Consider the following 21,614-nt stretch of genomic DNA (forward strand, 5'->3'; position numbering starts at 1 on the left):
GCCAATATATGTGCAATGGGGTGATTTTAAGCGGGAATCGTTGCGCTTATACAAATTCCATTTGAAGTAATTGGTGAGTGGGTTTGGGTGACTGTTTGAGCTTGTTTACTATTGCTTATTCATGCATTTATGAATTATATTGTGACATTATCATTCAAGCATGATTGCATATTTGCATTTATTCTTATTCGATGATGATGATTTGGATGATATGGATTTGTGTTGGGTTACGTGTCGGAAGTATTGGCACCGAACCCCCGTATACGTGGAATTGTATATTGCATCTCATTCTTGCTCGTATGCGCCGTGTTGTGGTACCCGGTGTTAGATGGAATGGGACGTTGACACACCCGGATGTACCTCTCAACACGATAGGATTCATGTAGTATATCTGTGGTTAGGCTCAGTTCCCTATGCTACGACCCTTACCAACAGGGGTTTAGGTGTTGGGTAGCCAGAGCACCTGATACCTGTGGAGAGTTAGAGAGGCCAGGCCAGGGGTAGTAATGGTTATCGGGGTCTGCCTCTGGGTGGTGATGACTACGACCGGCGCGGGCTCCATAGTAATAATTGAGGTTGCATTGTGGTGAGAATGGAAGGATCCACAATGTCTTCCCGAGTTATTGCAGTAGCATATACCCATTGACTTAGCATTGTGTGTTAGGTGGTAAATGGCTCAGTTCCCTATGCTACGACCCTTACCAACAGGGGTTTAGGTGTTGGGTAGCCAGAGCACCTCGCCTGTGGAGAGTTAGAGAGGCCAGGCCAGGGGTAGTAATGGTTATCGGGGTCTGCCTCTGGGTGGTGATGACTACGACCGGCACGGGCTCCATAGTAATAATTGAGGTTGCATTGTGGTGAGAATGGAAGGATCCACAATGTCTTCCCGAGTTATTGCAGTAGCATATACCCATTGACTTAGCATTGTGTGTTAGGTGGTAAATGAATTAATAATAGCATGCACCATGGACTATTTGTGATTGTGTGATTGTGCATCCCCTTTTCTCTCTCACTAGCTCGGTGGAGCTAACCCCCGTGTACACATTCTTTTTAGATTTTGATGCGTATGATTGACTTGTGGAGCCGAGACCGTGGATCGAGGATCATGGGGATGGTTGCCCATGATGATTGTGCCTTACGGGCTGTATTGATACTTGGGACTTGTTCCCTTCTTTTGTTTTTTTTGGGGCCACGTGCCTTGTATAAATATTTATTATTATACTTGTTTTGGGGTAGTTATGCTATGGTCATTCGGGATATCCATCCAAACTATTTATGTATCACTTAGCCGTGTGAACATGAGGTAACTACTGTAAACGCTTCCGCTTATTTTATGATCGTTGGAAATGTAATATTCCTTTATCTTTCGCACTCTGATATTATTGTATTATAATATTGGTTTATGACTGTGAGTTGGCCACTGCATCGAGATCCTGGCGGTGAGGTGGGATGACGCGTGTCACCCCAATCACACCCTGATATTGTATTTTATCCCTTGTCGGGATAGGGGTGTGACAACATGGTATCAGAGCCATGATGCTCTGCACCAACCACAGTCTTGCGGACTCTTGATTTACTCTCCACAATTAGGTTCTAAATTAAAAATCTTCAAGAACATAAATGATTGTGTGCAGACATAGGAGAAGACTGATTGTAGTGAAACAAGGACTTAGAAGATAATAGATAACATGGAACTTAGGACTTGAACCATAGGCTGTTAAGCTACAACTATGTAATTGCTTGGTTGAGTCTTAAGTAGGTCATAGATGGGCAACTATATGTTAAAATTCATAAATAATAATGACTCAATTATAATCACCCACAATTATCAACAATGAATTAAACAAGAAAGAATTAAGTAAATACATAGAGATACATATAAGATTAATTACAAATATCAAATTGTTCCAAATTTTCTTGGGAGGCAATCATATCCTTCCTATTTCAACATTCATGATTTCATCTTTTCCAACAAAAATATATGAGTCCATCCTGCTCAATCAAGAGATACCAATCTAAACACCATAATTGTTCCAGATTCTCTGTTTGGGCATAACTGTGCCTTTCCCAACTCAGAATGCAAGACTCCATTTGTTCCAACTCAAACATTTGATTATGTTCATCTCAGATTAAATATACAAGTCTACCATTTCTAAAAGTTTCCAGTTGTTCATCCTAAGACAAGAACTAGAAGAACTGATCCGGGATAACTTCAATTTGTTGAGAGAAAGTTGGGATAGTCATTTGCACCACCGCCACCATCGCGACCAAGAAAGGTGTTGATGTCATCTACCCCTCTCTCGATACCCTCTAGGCGCCGAGTCTGGTCGAAGAGTTGCTTCGTGACCTCATCGAAGCCTTCCACCACTCGTAGGTTCAGCCGCCTGATGGTCGTCTGAATGTCAATACCTCCCACCTGATGAAGGTATAGGGATTCCTTCTAGGTGAACAATAGATCTTTGCTCCTCCAATGGACATGTTGATAACGCCGACCAACTGTGCTGCAGTGAAGGCTATAGGAACCCCCTTGACATATGAGACAACCCGATAATTTTGTATGTCCGGGTTCTCGGTGTCCAGATTTGTTTAGAAATGGCGAATGAGTTTCAAGTAGTATGGTTCAGGAAGGTTGTGAATGTTGGTCCACCCCAATGCCTCAAATCTCTGCCCCACCTTGTAAGCTTGAGATCATCCAACACTACATCCCGCCCTTCCATTATATTTCTGAAGCGGAAGTAGTCTCGGTAAAGCTCTTGGTCCTCTATCTTTTGGAACCATAGTGGATCTAGGACAGTTGGTGCAATTTGTTCAACGCATGCACGTTGTGTTCTTGGAGCCATTGATTGTTTTAACCTGCAGCCAAAAGCCAAGTAGATAGCAAATTAATACCTTGAATGCTAAGGCCTAAGTAGATGATCTATGTAAGGTTATGGGGTTTAAAACCTAGCCTTTGATTCTTTTCCCAAGGCAATTAAGTTACAGCAGGATTCTTAGGCTAGAAATTTCTGATTTTTATCAAATTGTGATCTAAGAAGTTGGAGAAAAAGGAAAGGCATGGCCATTATGTGAATGACATGATAAATAATGAAGATTCATGGTCATAATATGCCTAAAAAGTAATATTTTATACAAAATAGTGGGTTCAAGCAAGAAATGGGTTTATTCAATCATGGAGCATGCCTTGAACTTCAAAGAAATTTTTCAGATTTTGTGGTTGGAAGTTTGAATCTTGGAAAACAAGTAAATATGATTTGTGACAACTCAGAGAATGTAAGCTAAGCCCTATCTAGTAAGACCGAATCAAATATGGCAAAAGAGAAGAGAAAAGATTCTAAGGATTTTATCAACAATCATGTATACAAGGAAATATGTTTGAAGATAAGAAAATGTGATAATTTTTTTATGAGATTTTATGGCATGTAAAAGAATTAGATTTGAACTTGGAGAGTTTTCCCAAAATATTGTGAATTGATAACTTTACCACAATCAAAACCTGAACATAATCCTAGTAAAATTCAACTAGACTTGACAAACATAGCAACAGTCTCTAAAATGCTTGCAAAGACTTGAAAATTTATAAAAGATGCAATAATCAAACAAAGATCCAATAACTTAGTGTCATCGATCAAATAGGACTTGATTTACACCTAAAAACCCTAGTTTCGGCCAATCGATTTGGTATGAATTTGGTGTACATGGCCATGGGATTACAAGCAAAATCAAGACATGATCACAACTTGAGATGATTCATCCCAAATCCAAGAAAGAGAAAGTAGGAATGGGAAGAAAGCCATATCTTGAACAACTGAGAGTTGAACCTTGAGGCTTAGGATTACAAGAAAACCACCTAAGGGGAGCTTAAACGGAAGTCCCTGTAGAGCTTTTTCTCCCTGCGGTTATGTCCTTTTCTTTGGAGCCAAAAATGAGTTTTAAAACTCGTGGCTCTGTTTTGTTAAAATTCTACGAACAAACGAACGAACGGATCCACTTGTCGTGAATCCGCTCTGCACAAAACTCGAAATTATCATTTTAAAACTGTGCGGATCAACGAACAGATCCACACTCATGCATCCATTCGTAGATCCGTTTGACTTCAACTCTCTCTGCCTTTGAGACTTCTGAGACCGGACGAATGAACGGATTTGCATTCCACATCCGCCCGTTAATCCGCTCTACCTATTTTCACGGAGGAGTCACGAACGCACCCGGAATGCTGACGTCGCTTGTGAGTCCACCCGATTTCTTTTAAGATTTTGAGCCTATTTTGGAGACCTTTTGACCACACCTATATGTGATGATCATGTGCCTATACCCTAGATCGACCACCCCTGTTGTGTGACCCATTTGTGGGGACCACTTAAGTCTAGTTAATACCTTTAAATTGAAAGAGGTTACGACTTGTACCCGACTGGGCCCGCTAATAAGAACTAGCAGGCATTGGTAATCGCTGTGACTCCTCTCTTACATGAAAGGAGAAAAGTTACCTTGAGGATGAAGATCCATAGACCCTATGAATGTAAGGACTCAAACCTTATGGATAGGAAAACCTAAATCTATGCGGGTAGAGACCCTTAATGGGGTGCGTGGAATCTAAACCTGTGGGTAGGTACTAGGAAAGGAAAGTAATAGGCTGGTTTGGGCTGTTTATTTGAGTAAGCCATGAAGGTCACGTGTATTTGGAAGTCACTCATAACACCTCAAGCTAGTGATGACTCTATTTGGACTTTACTTGGTCCATCCAAACCTTGTTTAGACTCATAGAGAAAGTCCTACACCGTGATTCGACTTTCCAAAAAAAAAGGGGACTTAGCGAACCGTACCTGAGAACTTCTTGTTCTGGTGGATTGACCTAGATGACAGATATGTCCATAGGAATTTGAATGTAATTATTGAATCTATGCCTACATATTGGTGTGATATATATATATAGTTATCCCTTAGAACCTTGGACTTGTGTGACTAGAGTGATTCTCTGGTACTATAAGTATGACTTACCTCGACCTTGCTGTGAAACTAGTTGGACCCCTGACCTTGGTTGACCAAACCTTAGGGTAATGAATAATGAATTTAATGACCGAGTAGGTTAATTTATTGAGACCTGCTTGAAGAGTTGACTTGGACCAAAACTATTGAAGGGTTATTGGTTCTCGAAAGAGGACTGATGTGGACTCTTCCCTGTGGGATAACTGTGTAGTAGGTTTAAAGGTTGTGAAAGCTGAAACTGAGGGATGTAACAAGACCTTCTCCAACGACAGATATGAATGGGGTAATGGATCACCAAATGCGTTCCCTCCGTACTGGGAGTGAACAATAGGAGATTCCATCAATATTCCAAATCATTCTAAAGTTGGGTTAGGTAATGAGACAACCAGGATGTGAAAGCCTTCAGAATGTAAACCCTATGTTGGGTCATGGACAGGTTAAATCCTGTAACCCAAGAATGACCAGAGTAGTGAAGGCTAGAGTGGTATCACCTGGTCTGGAAGATCTAGGGAACCTTTGTTCCTTGAGACTTAACTTAGTAGTTGGAACCCTGTTTTTCTAGGGTTATTGTGAACCACACCCCTGTGGTAATGTGACCCTGTAAGGAAAAGAGAATTGTGGAACCTGACTTGCGGTGACATGTAGGCACTGCCTCATCTTGACCCGACCTTTGACTTAGTTTAAGATGTGGGTGACTTGGGATGTTGTTATCCAACAGCCCTTATCACTTGAGACCCTAGCTGCCTCAAATTTCGGGGACGAAATTTCTTGTAAGGTGGGGAGAATGTTATACCCGCACCCCAGGAGTATAATTAATTATTAATTCTTCCCCGTGACGTGTAGTTATCACTGCCACGTATGCCGGTGAGTTGTTCTCACTGGTGGTCAAACCCAGCTATATTGACCATAGTACGAGGTTGCCTGTGGAAACTAGTCGGGACCACGGAGGTTGCACCTTGACGTGTCAGGGGTAAGTAGTTGACCAAATTTTGTTGTGTGCTTACTGCCCTCTCAAAGCCCTCGAAGTGTGGTCCAAAGGCCCTGACCTCTTATGGTGGGAACCACCTTCCTACTCGCATCGGAGGCAAGGTTATCGGCTGCCTCCGACCCCGCATCCAATGCTGCTAACAAGGACCCTTGTGGGTGAGACCCCGTGGCTAAGGTGCTATTGGTGCCCTGCCATGTTTGACCCTACCCAAATAGACCCTAGGTTACACTTATGAGGCCTTATCCAAATAGGCCAATAAATGTGAAGTCTATATGAGAGAGAGGGGTAAGACTATTCCTTAGTCTTTCTTTTTTCTTTCTCTTTCCTAACCTAATCGTGAAAGGAGAGGAGAGCTTTGAAGAGAGGAGGAGAAGGAAGGGAAGAAGAAGAAGGAAACGGCTGCTGGGTTTGGAGCTTTAAAGAGGGCACCTCGTGTGTACCTCAAACCAGGTAAGCCAAGTGCCCTTTTCCCCCATTTTTCTCTCTTCCCCCTTGCTCGTTTGAGCTTGGGTGGTTCGTTGGTTGCAGCCCCAAGATGGGGATTTCTTTTTGGAAACCCAAAGGGTTAGCTCGAGCCATGTGTAGTTTCCCCTTGTAGGATGCTATCCCATTTTCATTACAATCCTATAAAGACCTCTAGTTTGACCTCTTGCTGAATCTATTTGATTCTAAAGCTTCAACCACCAAAGAAAACCCCAAATCTGGATTTTTGAGCTTTTGATCCTTTAAACCCCCTTAAATCTTTGAATGTTGGGTGTTTCTAAGACCCAAATAGACTCCAAGACACCCCTCCCTAGTCCCTTGAGGCTTAGAGAACCAAATGGGACAACCCTGGGCTTTTAAAGACCTTGAAATCACACTTGGGTTGCATCGGAGGCAAGACTGCGTGAGTCCGATGTTTGCCTCCGATGTGTCCCGAGCTGCAGGGAAGGTCGGAGGCAAGGTGAGGCAGCTCGCGAGTCCGACGTTGCCTCCGATGCGTTTTAAGGCTTATAACTTATGTAAATGGTGGGGTTTCTCTATGAGGCCTCCCCTACACTCTCTCACACTCTTATTCACTTCCATAGGTGCCAATATATGTGCAATGGGGTGATTTTAAGCGGGAATCGTTGCGCTTATACAAATTCCATTTGAAGTAATTGGTGAGTGGGTTTGGGTGACTGTTTGAGCTTGTTTACTATTGCTTATTCATGCATTTATGAATTATATTGTGACATTATCATTCAAGCATGATTGCATATTTGCATTTATTCTTATTCGATGATGATGATTTGGATGATATGGATTTGTGTTGGGTTACGGTGTCGGGAAGTACTGGCACCGGAACCCCCGTATTACGTGGAATTGTATATTGCATCTCATTCTTGCCTGTATGCGCCGTGTTGTGCTGGTACCCGGGTGTTAGATGGAATGGGACGTTGACACACCCGGATGTACCTCTCAACACGATAGGATTCATGTAGTATATCTGTGGTTAGGCTCAGTTCCCTATGCTACGACCCTTACCAACAGGGGTTTAGGTGTTGGGTAGCCAGAGCACCTGCTGCCTGTGGAGAGTTAGAGAGGCCAGGCCAGGGGTAGTAATGGTTATCGGGGTCTGCCTCTGGGTGGTGATGACTACGACCGGCGCGGGCTCCATAGTAATAATTGAGGTTGCATTGTGGTGAGAATGGAAGGATCCACAATGTCTTCCCGAGTTATTGCAGTAGCATATACCCATTGACTTAGCATTGTGTGTTAGGTGGTAAATGGCTCGTTCCCTATGCTACGACCCTTACCAACAGGGGTTTAGGTGTTGGGTAGCGAGCACCGCTCTGTGGAGAGTTAGAGAGGCCAGGCCGGGGGTAGTAATGGTTATCGGGTCCGCCTCCGGGTGGTGATGACTACGACCGCGCGGGCTCCATAGTAATAATTGAGGTTGCATTGTGGTGAGAATGGAAGGATCCACAATGTCTTCCCGAGTTATTGCAGTAGCATATACCCATTGACTTAGCATTGTGTGTTAGGTGGTAAATGAATTAATAATAGCATGCACCATGGACTATTTGTGATTGTGTGATTGTGCATCCCCTTTTCTCTCTCACTAGCTCGGTGGAGCTAACCCCGTGTACACATTCTTTTTAGATTTTGATGCGGATGATTCTTGTGGAGCCAAAGACCGTGGATCGAGGATCATGGCGATGGTTGCCCATGATGATTGTGCCTACGGGCTGTATTGATACTTGGGACTTGTTCCCTTCTTTTATTTTTTTTGGGGCCACGTGCCTTGTATAAATATTTATTATTATACTTGTTTTGGGGTAGTTATGCTATGGTCATTCGGGATATCCATCCAAACTATTTATGTATCACTTAGCCGTGTGAACATGAGGTAACTACTGTAAACGCTTCCGCTTATTTTATGATCGTTGGAAATGTAATATTCCTTTATCTTTCGCACTCTGATATTATTGTATTATAATATTGGTTTATGACTGTGAGTTGGCCACTGCATCGAGATCCTGGCGGTGAGGTGGGATGACGCGTGTCACCCCAATCACACCCTGATATTGTATTTTATCCCTTGTCGGGATAGGGGTGTGACATTTATGCTTCTATGTGTGTGGTCTATCTTTACTTGCTGGGCTCAGTGGAGCTCACCCCTGTAGAATTTCTCTTTTTCTTTTAGATGATATTGCAGGTGGATATCATGGTGACAGGGAGGATTGTTTCGAGCCGGATAGTTATGGTGATGATATGCATGCTGATTTGGACGGAGAGGGGTGTGACCCCTATTATCCTGACGATCAGGATATTCCGAGAGAGTAGGAACTAAAGATGTAGTCTAACTGTTCTGTTTTCTTTTATTTTGTCGTTCCCTACATTCTTTTGATGGATGAAAATCCATTGTAAATACTAGGTAGGTTACTCTTCCTTTTAAAAAATGTACATAGAAAGTAACTGAATGTAGAGAATAGTAAGTAGACTAGAGGACTGGATCTTTATGTAAATAGTACAACTTGTGCGCACTCTGACTAAGTAAGTTTGTAAATATTTTAATCTTTTGGTTGCTTGTGACTTGTACTTACTGCATCTGGATCCTAGAGGTGTTCGAGTCCCTCGGGTATTCGGGTCAGCCATCGGATCCTCCTAGGGGGGTTCCGGGGTGTGACAGTATTGACGGACCCAATTCTGATATTGATGACCGGAGCACCTTGAACACTAGATTTAACAGTTGTTGAAAGTTGACATATCTAAATTTCTAGTTGCTCTTTGACTTTTCAAGAAGCCTTGTATCTATAATTTTAGGGTTGGTTCGTTAAAATGTGGTAATTTTCTCATCTTCTTCTAGATTGGGAGTAGGGTTTCAAAGATTACTAGTGTTTAGAAGTTGAAAGTTGAATTTCTAAACTTTTAATTTAGAAAATGTCTATGATGGAGGGTTTTTCTCACAAGAGAAGTACCATTGGCGACTAGCAAGAAGTATAGTTAAACATGCGAAACCCTTACCCTAACTAAACATGGCTCTAGGAGAGGCAGAGAGAGAGAGAGAGAGTGACTAAAAATAATAATCCACTAATTTCTCTTTGTACAATTATAAACAAAGAAATAAAATAACAATGGAAAGAAGAAAAAAAAATTAGATTCCCACTTGGGATTTCCATCTGCGTGCCACCTCTGAGAGTGATCTTCTAGAGGACCCCTCTTCACTTAACACCTTAGTAGATGCATCCTTGAGCATTGTCATCCGTTTCTGTATGCTCTTTCCTTCGTCCCCTTCCAGTAAGCACTTCACCACCCTAGCAATCTCCACGCTCCCCACTATCCCATTCTTCTCTACTTTAGGTCTCAAAGCTACTTTTAAATCTTCAACTAGCGATATTGCATTCATCTTTTGTTCTGCATGGAGTGGCCATGCAATCAATGGTACCCCATGAACCACGCTCTCTAAGGTTGAGTCCAACCACAATGGGAGACAAACCCTCCGGTAGAGACATGGTTAAGCACTTGTATTTGAGGAGCCCATGAGGGTACCACCAAACCCCTTCCTTTGGTCCTCTCTGAGAAGCCCTTTGGCAAGAAAGTCAAAGGGTCTTCTCCAATGCTTTGGGCACCTAAATAGGTAGTATTTGGGCTCTTGACAACCCATAAGAATCTTTGCCCACTAAGTTCCAATTCCAATGCCAATTCATTAAGTTGCTCCTGTGAGAGGGCACCACCACTCCCAAATGAAACAAACAAGACAGAACCAATAGGTTGATTGTTCAACCACCTAAGGCACCCAGAAATATCAGCTCCATTATCCCTCGAACCATCTTGCGTGAGTGGCCCTATTGGGTAAATAGGTGGCACACTTGGGTCTCCACTTTCCTTCAAAGCCTTAATAGCTTCGGCTTCCATCTCGGTGAAGCTATTTAATAGGATACCATCAGCCAATTGAAACGCTTGGAATGGTATAAAGTCCATGTGTATACCTTACTCTGTCTGTCTTGGAGTGAGTCCATTAAATCTCTTCCATGAACTGGTACACATCCGGGTAATTTCACCGGTTCAAGTAGTTCTCTATATTCGCAAGAGTTCATCTCGTCAAGCTTGGGCAAATGGAGGAACAATGACAACACCATGGCCGTCGAAGGAAAGAAGATGTAAGAAGGAAGATTGACTTGCCTAGCCACATCAAATGCATCGGTGCCAAAGAGATCAACAACCAAGGCAGCGATGGGAGTTGTGGCAGTTAAAACCTTAAGAGTTTCATGTAATGAAGGGAGGGAACGGAGTATGGTGAGGTAGATACGAGTTTCGACTTTTGTATCCTTGGAGAGATCATCAAGGTTAACAGGTGAGAGAAAGATGGTATCGATGCAGTTGGGGAGGGTATCTAGGATTTCTTTCTGAGCTTTGATTGGAGAACCTTCAATAGTTGGGATTGTAAATGTGATGTTGAAATCATGGTGAAGAACGAATCGCTTAGCAAACTCAACAAGGGGGATGAGGTGACCCATACCTGGAGCAGGTAGAATGACAATGTGTGGTGTTTGTTTTGCTCCTTTCATGGTGCCTAAGCTTTCTGCAGGGTTGGAAGATAAAGTGAAATTGGAGAATTGAAGTTCTTGTGTGCTTGTGCGAGATGTATTTTGGAGAGATGAAAAACAAAGAATGGCAGATGGGGCTATATATAGATTGGCCCAGCTCTCCCTATCCTTTGTTTATTTGTTTATATCAAAGTTTCGTTGTTTCTTCCTTGCGTTTTTTCCCTCTCTCGCTGGCTTGATTGAGGTGTTTACCTAGTGAATGTAGCTCCCTTAGATATATATTTTTTGTCTATTTATATAATTCCGAGAGTTCTTTGGGTAGTCATTTTCACAATTCATTAAACTAGCATGCTTCTAAGCTCTAACAGTTGTTATCTTATTAAAAGATTATTTTTGAAACAGCCAATTGGCCCTCAGAATGGTTTCATGTGAAGTTTCTCTTAGTAAAGACTAAAGGTTGAATTTTCTTTTTATTTATTTTGGTGCTTTTGGATTACATACACCCTTTTCTTGTTTTATTCTATAATATTTAATTTCCTTGGAGCGTGTGCTTGACACACTGCAATTTTCTCATTTGTTTAAAATAATTTTTTTTTTAATAAACTTAAGGGTAATTATCATGAATTGACCAATATTGCACCGAAGGCACATAAGAATCTGTCAATTGTTGGACAAGGACACCCCAACTATGTAGAATAAATTAATCCATGAGTTGGCACTGACTTTAGAAGTCTGGAAGAGCTTCCTATCCCCGTGAGGTTAGCACTTTCAAAAGAATAGCTTAGAAGAAATGAGTTGTCACAGGGGCCCACTAGACAATATTGGTGACGTTTGATGATTCTACTGTGAGTGTGTGTCACTCTTTTTTTTTTTTTTTTTTTTTTTTTTTTTTTTGATAAGAGTGTGTGTCACTCTTGAATCTATATCCAAAATGTGAGTAATGAGATGTACCGGATTTGATTAAATCCAACCTGCAACATACATACATCAAGTGTGATAAGTTCTAGAGCCCCAACTCCCCTCTTTTCTAAAAACAACAAAAAATATATATATAAGGAAATGGTATGGATCCTGCACTATCATCCACCATTTAAATTTTCATTTAGATATTCTAAAAACCACAAAGCTTTGTCCCTCAATATCTATGGATTAAGGTCTTGTTTGTAGATTAATTACTTTGAGCCCGCTTGATAACCTTACGAGAAATAGTTTCTGATGTTTTTTCGTTCTGAGAAACGAAAAAACATCTAAAAATCGCTTGATAATAAAGTGTTTTTTGTGACTGTTTTTGAAAATATAAATCAAAATTTATGCTCCCTGAAAGATTTTTGACAATCGTTTCTTAGTTGAAAATTGGAAAAGTATGCCCGATAAAAACTCCTATATTCTTTCACTATGCTCTTTTGTAAAATTGGAAAAATGTGCCAAACATATCCTTTTGTTAATTTTATTTTTTTTTAAAAAAAAAAAAAAAAGGTTTTGCTTGTTTCCAAGAACAGGTTTACCAAACAGGTCAAAAACGGTTTCTCAGAATCGAAAATGAAAAAACTGTTTTGTTGTTTCTCAGCACATAACCAGAACAGAAACACCCGTAAGGTTATCAAGTGGGCACTTAGTTTCCCCCGCTCTGCCCAATAAAGTAAGGGAGGCAAGAGCATTGTAGTAACGATTTTAAACTTGGATTCAAGGTCGAATTGGTCACTGTCGATTCTGATGCAGATCAGATTAGAATTATTGGCCGGTTTCAAGTCGGATCCGGAGATTCCAAGAAGATCAAGAAGATACAATGTGAGCTCAGAATCCAAATCCGAGGCAAGAAGAGGTTGACCTTAGTTTTGATCTCGAAATCAATAGAACTCCAAATCTGATTATAGACCTGAGATGAGGAGGTCCATCTATCCATATTCCTTAATTTCCTACTATGTATGATAAATAGTTGCATAGAGAACCATTTTAACCATTCAATGACAAACCACTCACCTTTGAAGTCCTGCCTAAATCCTCTCCATTCACTTTCTAGAGAAGAAAGGGGAAGACGAGAAGGCTGACACATCTGAAGAACCCCCTTTTAAATACTTGAAGAGCAAGTGCAACAAAAAAAAAAAGAGCTCATGTTCTCTGTGCCACAGCGCAGGCTGCGCCCAAACACATAGGCCTACCACTCAGGGGGGCAGGGTGGTCATTGCGCCCACCCCCATGTGTTTGGGCGTAGCCTGCGCCCCCGGCACAGAGAACATTCTCCCAAAAAACCAAAGTCAATGTCCTCAATAGCATTCCAACAAAAGTAGCAATTTGGAATACTGATATTCCTTTCGGACAGAAACTCCTGAGTGGCAGCATGCGAGTCAAAGTCTGCCAAGAGATAAAGCTATATATGCCTCATGATGTGATGACTGAACCATATGACATTCCATCAAAGAGCAGTAGTATCTTTAGTTTTCACTAGCTAATTCCCAATCAGAGGCTGAAGTAAAGTACTTGCAGTAGGAGGGAGTCCACTAAACATAATCCCCACTACCACGGGGACTTTTGAAGACCGAATGCAACTAGCTCCAAGGTAAGTGCTGAAGAAGTTTGGAGGCAAGAACCATGCGACTGGAGCCGCATCATATCTAATCCTCTCACCAAAGACAGAAACGAGAACCACTTGGATGCCTGATATAAGCCATAACTTGGTTGAAGAGCCATCAATTATCAAGTATTTAATCTTATTTGATGAAATATTCTAGAGCTTAAGGAGCTTCCTCCAAGCCCATGAAGCATCAACAACATAGGATAGTGTCCAAAAGAAATTAACTCCCATATAATAGATACATTTTTTTTTCTCATCGTCTTTTAGATTGAGAGATAGGTTTCAAAATTACCAGTATTTAACCGTTGAAAGTTGAACTTCACTAACTAACCTTGGCACCGAGAGAGAGAGAGAGAGATAGAATAAACTAAAAATAACCCACTGATTTCTCTTTATAAAGTAAAAAACAACTAAAAATAACCCACTGATTTCTCTTTGTACAGTTAAAAACAAAGAATAAAGTAACAAGGGGAAAAATGTTCATAATCCCACTTGGGACTTCCATCTGTGTGCCACCTCTGAGAGTGATCTTCTAGAGGATCCCTCTTCACTTAACACCTTAGTAGCTGTATCCTTGAGCATTCTCATCCGCTTCTGTATGCTCTTTCCTTCGTCCCTTTCCAGTAAGCACTTCACCACCCTAGAAACCTCCACTCTCCCCACTATCCCATTCTTTTCAACTTTGGGTCTCAAAGCTACCTTCAAATCCTCAACTAGGGATACTGCATTCATCTTTTGTTCTGCATGGAGTGGCCATGCAATCAATGGTACCCCATGAACTATGCTCTCTAAGGTTGAGTTCCAACCACAATGGGTGACGAACCCTCCGGTGGAGACATGGCTAAGCACTTGAATCTGAGGAGCCCATGAGGGTACCACCAAACCCCTTCCTTTGGTTCTCTCTAAGAAACCCTTTGGCAAGAAAGTTAAAGGGTCTTCTCCAGCGCTTTGGGCACCTAAATAGGTAGTATTTGGGCTCTTGACAACCCATAAGAATCTTTGCCCACTTAGTTCCAATCCCAATGCCAATTCATTTAGCTGCTCCTGTGAGAGAGCACCACCACTCCCAAATGAAACAAACAAAACTGAACCAATAGGTTGATTATTCAACCACCTAAGGCACCCTGAAATATCAGCTCCATTATCCCTCGAACCATCTTGTGTGAGTGGTCCTATTGGGAATATAGGTGGCACACTTGGGTCTCCACTCTCCTTCAAAGCCTTGATAGCGCCGGCCTCCATCTCAATGAAGCTATTTAATAGGATACCATCAGCCAATTTGAAACGCTTGGAATGGTATAAAGTCCATGTATATACCTTACTCTGTCTGTCTTGGAGTGAGTCTATTAATTCTTTTCCATGAATTGGTACACATCCGGGTAATTTCACTGGTTCAGGTAGTTCTCTATATTCGCAAGAGTGGGATTCATCAAGCTTGGGCAAATGGAGGAACAATGACAACACCATGGCCGTGGAAGGGAAGAAGATGTAAGAAGGAAGATTGAATTGCCTAGCCACATCAAATGCATCGGTGCCAAAGAGATCAACAACCAAGGCAGCGATGGGGGTTGTGGAAGTTAAGACCTTAAGAGCTTCATGTAGGGAAGGGAGGGAACGAAGTATGGTGAGGTAGATACGAGTTTCGACCTTTGTATCCTTGGAGAGGTCGTCAAGGTTAACAGGTGAGAGAAAGATGGTGTTGATGCACTTGGGGAGGCTATCCAAGATTTCTTTCTGAGCGTTGGTTGGAGAACCTTCAATAGTTGGGATTGTAAATGTGATGTTGAAATCATGGTAAAGAACGAATCGCTTAGCAAACTCAACAAGAGGGATTAGGTGACCCATTCCTGGAGCAGGTAGAATGACAATGTGTGGTATTTGTTTTGCTCCTTTCATGGCGGCTATGCTTTCAAAGTTGGAAGGCAAAGAGAAATTGGATATATAAGCGCCTCTGAGGTTGTGAGGTTGTGTGAGAGAGAGGTATTTTGGAGGGATGAAGAAGAAGGATTGGGAGACGGGGTTATATATAGATTTGCCCAGCTTGATCTCCGGCCCAGTCCTTTATTTATTATTTTTCTTTTTAAAAGCATAGAGTGATTGTGTAATATAGAGGCTGAACCATGAAACATGGTAGTAGCCAAGTTTAGATTAGATAGATATTTTATTATTTTTTCAAAAAAGCCAATTTGCCCTCTCATGGGTTATCTAATTTTAATTATTACATATCTTGGAGCGTGTGGATGACACACTGCAACTCTATCAAGTGTTGGACTTGGACACCGCATTAACCATAGAGAAAGAAATAATAACTATAAAAGTTTTAATTAAAGACAAGGACGGCCACGACTTTAGAAGTCTTGAAGGCTTAATTACCAGATATTTGAGTTGAGGGTAGCACTTCCAAAACAATTAAAAAAAATAAAGAGACAGTGGTAAGTGCTAATGGATGATCACGACTTTAGAAGTTTCGAATGAATAATTTATACAGAAATTAGTTGTCAACCTGGAGTGAGTGATAAGTACTTTTAGAGTCCCAACTCCTGATTTCCAGAAATAATTATACAGTTGAGTGCAACGGTTTTCACAAGCAGAAGTCGTAAATGGTTTGGATCTTGCATTTTCATCTATCATTTAAATTATTATTTAGATATTCTAGAAACTACAAACTGGTATGGTTTCATCTGAAGTTTCTCTTCATAATGTCAGAGTTATGAACAGTGCATCGCACTTGAGAGCATGAAAATCTCCAGAATTGTATTTTATTTATTTTAGTGCTTTTGGATGACACACTCCCTTCTTGGTTTATTTTATTTATTAATTTATCTTAGGAGCGTGTGGATGATATATACTGCAATTCTCTCATTTGTTTTAATTTTTATTTTTAAATTATTATCATGAGTTCTCCAGTGCAGCGAAGACAGTTATAATCTGTCAAGTGTTGGATTTCGACTCCGCAACTATAGAGAAAATATCTAATCTATGATGAGGACGGCCACGGCTTTAGAAGTCTGGAAGAGCTTTACAGAATTTTTTGAGTTGGCACGGGACCATTGAAATCCCTTTCTATCCTCGTGAGGGTTGATCTTCTAAAATAAAAAAAAAAAAAAATCCATGGGAGAGCCATAGGGGCATGCAGGGTTTGCATCATGGGGGTGGATTGGTCATTTCAATCACCCCATGTGTCTGACGTAACTTGTGTCCCCGGTGTAGAGAACTTTATCCCATAAAAAAAAAAATAGAAAAAAAAGAAGAGGCAAATGATTTCATAAATCCAACCTGGAACATACATCAACTGTGATAACTACTCGAACCCCAACTTAATATTTTACAAAATAAATATGCAATTGAGTGTAATTATTTTCACAAGTAGAAGAAGCAAATGATTTGCATCCTGCATTATCATCCACCATTTAAATTATCATTTAAATATTCTAGAAACCACAAAGCTTTGTCCTTCAATACCTATTGAAACAAGGACATTCTATCACCTATTTTAAACTTGGAATCAGGTTGAATTGGTTATTATCGATTCTGACCTGGACCGGATTGGAATCAGTCGGAATTGGTCCCAAAAAATCTTTGAATTGATCTGTCAAATAATCTAAAACCAAGCGAATCAATCCCCCAAACCCTAGACTCTACCATTTTGGAATGTCAAGAATTGGGATTAGTCACAGCTGATTTTGACCCGAATCAGCCAGTTCGATTGATTTGACTCCAATTTTTGAAATAGTGCATTCTAGTTACGATTGAATGAATAGTTTCTAGGTAGGAACTACTCCATGAATCCTACACGAGAAGTTTCCAATCTAATTAGTTCATGGACCTATACACAAAACATATGCATTGATAGTGAAAATGGAGTAAGTACTGTATTTTTGTATATTCAGTGTATTAGTATATGTACAATAGAAGACCTATATATCGGTCTGACTGTACAAGATTAGACCGAGGCCTCAACACCAATCTAGAGAAACATCGTGGTGTAAACTGAATCTACACTGCACAAAACTAAATATAGACGATTGTTCCCTTGGTAATCCAGGACGAGCTCGAGCAGAAAGAGTTTGTAGTGATCATCGGGAGAACATTCTTTGTGTCTACAAAAAATCCCTAGATATTTCTACAAATTTTGAGGCTGAGTTTGGTGCTCTTACTGGTGGATTGCAAAGAGGCAAGGACCTTGGAATCACTAATTTGTGGATTGATTATAATTCCGTTTCAATGGTCATCTTAGTGCAATCCGACCGGTCCCAATGGTTTACTTGGCAAAAATGGATCTCTCTAATTCCTTATTTTTCATCTATTAGGTGGAAGATCGCCCACTCTCTAAGAGAATCAAATTCAAATCTGAGTGCTCAAAAAAAAAGTAAACTCTATACTCTTCCTGATTATTCTATCTTTATTTCATTCATAGAAAACAGATCCAATCCCAGATCCATTTATTGTTACTGCGATAAAAGAGTAAATATGCTGATAACTAGATAGCTTTATCTACATGTGCTTAATAAATACAACCCCTCGTACACACTTCAATTGTATTCCACGAATTCTATTTCTTTAGACAAAGACTCTGTTTTTTCCTCTTTTCGAATGGTAAATAATTCTCAGAACATAGAATGTGAATTAAACCCATGTTTGAATTGAAATTAAGATACTGATGCAAGTTCTTCCCTTTTGAATCAGATAGATTCATATTTGAAAGAGGTTGACAATAAGTTCTTTCAAAATTGACTATTTGCCCATCTGTTAGGGGTATTCCAGAAGTGTCTGCGATCGAGTAAATAGCTCTACGAACGAAGTTACAGATTACCTATCAAAAGAAGCCATGAAATCCTGAACAATCAGTCTTGTTGAAGATCTGCCCTTTCATGTCATGGAAGATATTCAAAAAGATATTCTAGGAATGCCTAGGTTTCTTTAATTTTAGCTTTGTTGCTTCTTTTCTAGGGGAGGATCGGCCCCGAAGAATCTTAGCTCCAAAATGGCTAGGATGTGTGCCGGACCCCACATCGCAAGAATCGTTAAATCTATAATTTTTGGTTGTGTTTGGTATACATTCTAGATCGATTTCGCATTCTTGGATAATAAAAACAACTATTTTTATCATCCAAGAATTCGAAATCGACTTGGAATGCATACCAAAAGCAGCCATGGAGTTGATTCCTTAAAAGGTGATAAATCTGTATTACTAAAATAAAATATCCCATACAATAGAGACAATTTTTTTCTTCTTATCTTTTTTTTTTTTTTTTAGATTAAGAGGAGGGTTTCAAAGATTAGAAAAAGAACTTAGCTGTTGAAAGTTGAACTTCTAACATTTTAGTTTAGAAAATGCCTATAATGGAGGGTTTTCCTCACAGGAAAACTAACATTTGCAAATAGTGAAACGTACGGTAAAACATGCGAAACCCTTGCTCTGACTAAAAAAAGGCCCCATAGAGAGAGAGAATGAATGAACTGAAAATAGCCATCTAATTTCCTTTTATACAGTTAAAAAATAAAGAATGAAATAATAAAAATAAATAAAATAGAAAGAAGAAAAAAAAATTCATATTCCGAATTGGGACTTCCATCTGTGTGCCACCTCTGAGAGTGATATTATAGAGGACCCCTCTTCACTTAACACCTTAGTAGCTGCATCCTTGAGCAGTCTCATCCTCTTCCGTACACTCTTCCCTTCTTCCCCTTCCAGCAAGCACTTCACCACCCTAGCAATCTCCACTCTCCCCACTATCCCATTCTTTTCAACTTTGGGTTTCAAAGCTACCTTCAAATCCTTAACTAGCGATACTGTATTCATCTTTTGTTCTGCATGGAGTGGCCACGCAATCAATGGTACCCCATGAACCACACTCTCTAAGGTTGAGTTCCAACCACAATGGGTGACGAACCCTCCAATTGAGACATGGCTAAGCACTTGTATCTGAGGTGCCCATGAGGGTACCACCAAACCCCTTCCTTTGGTCCTCTCTAAGAAGCCCTTTGGCAAGAAAGTCAAAGGGTCTTCTCCAACATTTTGGGCACCTAAATAGGTAGTATTTGGGCTCTTGACAACCCATAAGAATCTTTGCCCACTAAGCTCCAATCCCAATGCCAATTCATTCAGTTGCTCCCGTGAGAGGGCACCACCACTCCCAAATGAAACAAACAAGACTGAACCAATAGGTTGATCGTTCAACCACCTAAGGCATCCAGAAATATCAGATCCATCGTCCCTCGAACCATCTTGTGTGAGTGGTCCTATTGGGTATATAGGTGGTATACTTGGGTCTCCACTCTCCTTCAAAGCCTTAATAGCGCCGGCTTCCATCTCGGTGAAGCTATTTAATAGGATACCATCAACCAATTTGAAACGCTTGGAATGGTATAAAGTCCATGTATATACCTTACTCTGTCTGTCTTGTACTGAGTCCATTAAATCTGTTCCATGAATTGGCACACATCCTGGTAATTTCACTGGTTCAAGTAGTTCTCTATATTCACAAGAGTTCAACTCGTCAAGCTTGGGCAAATGGAGGAACAATGACAACACCATGGCTGTGGAAGGGAAGAAGATGTAAGAAGGAAGATTGAATTGCCTAGCCACATCAAATGCATCGGTGCCAAAGAGATCAACAACCAAGGCAGCGATGGGAGTTGTGGAAGTTAAGAGCTTAAGAGCTTCATGTAGGGAAGGGAGGGAACGGAGTATGGTGAGGTAGATACGAGTTTCGACCTTCGTATCCTTGGAGAGATCGTCAAGGTTAACAAGTGAGAGAAAGATGGTATCAATGGACTTAGGGAGGCTATCCAAGATTTCTTTCTGAGCTTTAGTTGGAGAACCTTCAATAGTTGGGATTGTAAATGTTATGTTGAAATCATGGTGAAGAACGAATCGCTTAGCAAACTCAACAAGGGGGATGAGATGACCCATACCTGGAGCAGGTAGAATGACAATGTGTGGAGTTTGTTTTGCACATTTCATGATGCCTACACTTTCAATGTTTGAAGGCAAAGAGAACTCGGAGAAGCGCTTGTGAGCTTGAGAGGTTGTGCGAGATGTATTTTGGAGGGATATAGAACAAGGAAGGAGGGATAGGGCTATATACAGATTGTGCCAGCTCTCCCAGTCCTTTATTTATTATTATTTTTTGAAAATAGTATCGTAGTTCTCTCTCTCTCTCTCTCTCTCTCTCTCTCTCTCTCTCTCTCTCTAATTGTGTAATAGCACACGCCGTGCAGCAATTTCCTACTTCTAAAAGAAAATCAACAGAAAGTATTAAAAATAGAAAATGGCAAGTTCATGCGATCCCAATTCTTGAGTTGGCACTGGCCCCACTGTACAGTTGTCATCCCCACGTGTCTTCATGGCGTGTAGTTCTTAGAAAAACTTTAAAAAAAAAAATGGATAGCAATTGCCAAAACAAAAAAAAAAAACAAAGCAAAGTGTTGGCTGATAGGTTCCAGAAATTTTAGTTGTCACCAGCCCACTGCATAGTATCAAATAGTGACGTTTGGTGATGCTACTGCAAGGGCGTCACTCCTGAAATGTAACGTCAAAAATCATTCATATATAATCCTCGCAGGGCAAGACCTAATGAGAAAGATATTCTAAGGATTCCACTGACTGTGTTCAATCTTTGGATTGTGATTTTTCGTTAGGGGAAAGTTTTCATACACGGTCGTATAAACCATGTATGAGAGAGAGAGTGGGAGTTTCAAGGCATTAATTAATGGGTGGGGATTTCTGATTTTTCCAACTCTTTATGAGAGACCCTCTCACATACACGGCTTGCACAGCCGTGTATGAAAACTTTCCCTTTTTTGTTATTTAAATTATTTTTTTTTTCCTTATTGTCTATCTTTTATTTTAATCGATAATACAGTACTAACTGAGTTAGACATTTGTATTTTTTTATGTTTATCCATATCACTCAGTATATAAGGTTCCCGTGATTGTATTACTCACTGTTCTGACCAAGTTATTTCAACTTTCTGACAAAGAACACAATAATTGAGAAATCCTAATAAACCTGTGCCAACTCAAATTTCTAGAAATTCTTGACTTCTACAGTCA

General features: G+C 40.5%; 2 protein-coding genes and 1 pseudogene across 2 annotated transcripts; all 3 read right to left on the reverse strand.

Annotated features, from left to right (window-relative positions):
- Positions 1-9,590: 9,590 nt before the first annotated feature.
- Positions 9,591-11,019, reverse strand: LOC122665993 (annotated as a pseudogene).
- A 3,016-nt stretch (positions 11,020-14,035) lies between these two features.
- On the reverse strand, positions 14,036-15,451 carry LOC122664268 (hydroquinone glucosyltransferase-like). The gene has a single exon (XM_043860016.1). The coding sequence runs from the start codon at positions 15,449-15,451 to the stop codon at positions 14,036-14,038; it is 1,416 nt and encodes a 471-aa protein (XP_043715951.1).
- A 3,655-nt stretch (positions 15,452-19,106) lies between these two features.
- Positions 19,107-20,533, reverse strand: LOC122664274 (hydroquinone glucosyltransferase-like). Its single transcript, XM_043860022.1, has one exon. The coding sequence runs from the start codon at positions 20,520-20,522 to the stop codon at positions 19,107-19,109; it is 1,416 nt and encodes a 471-aa protein (XP_043715957.1). The 5' UTR covers positions 20,523-20,533.
- Between the last annotated feature and the right edge of the window lie 1,081 nt (positions 20,534-21,614).

The sequence above is a fragment of the Telopea speciosissima genome, chromosome 6 (assembly GCF_018873765.1).
Source record: "Telopea speciosissima isolate NSW1024214 ecotype Mountain lineage chromosome 6, Tspe_v1, whole genome shotgun sequence".
Lineage (NCBI taxonomy): Eukaryota > Viridiplantae > Streptophyta > Magnoliopsida > Proteales > Proteaceae > Telopea > Telopea speciosissima.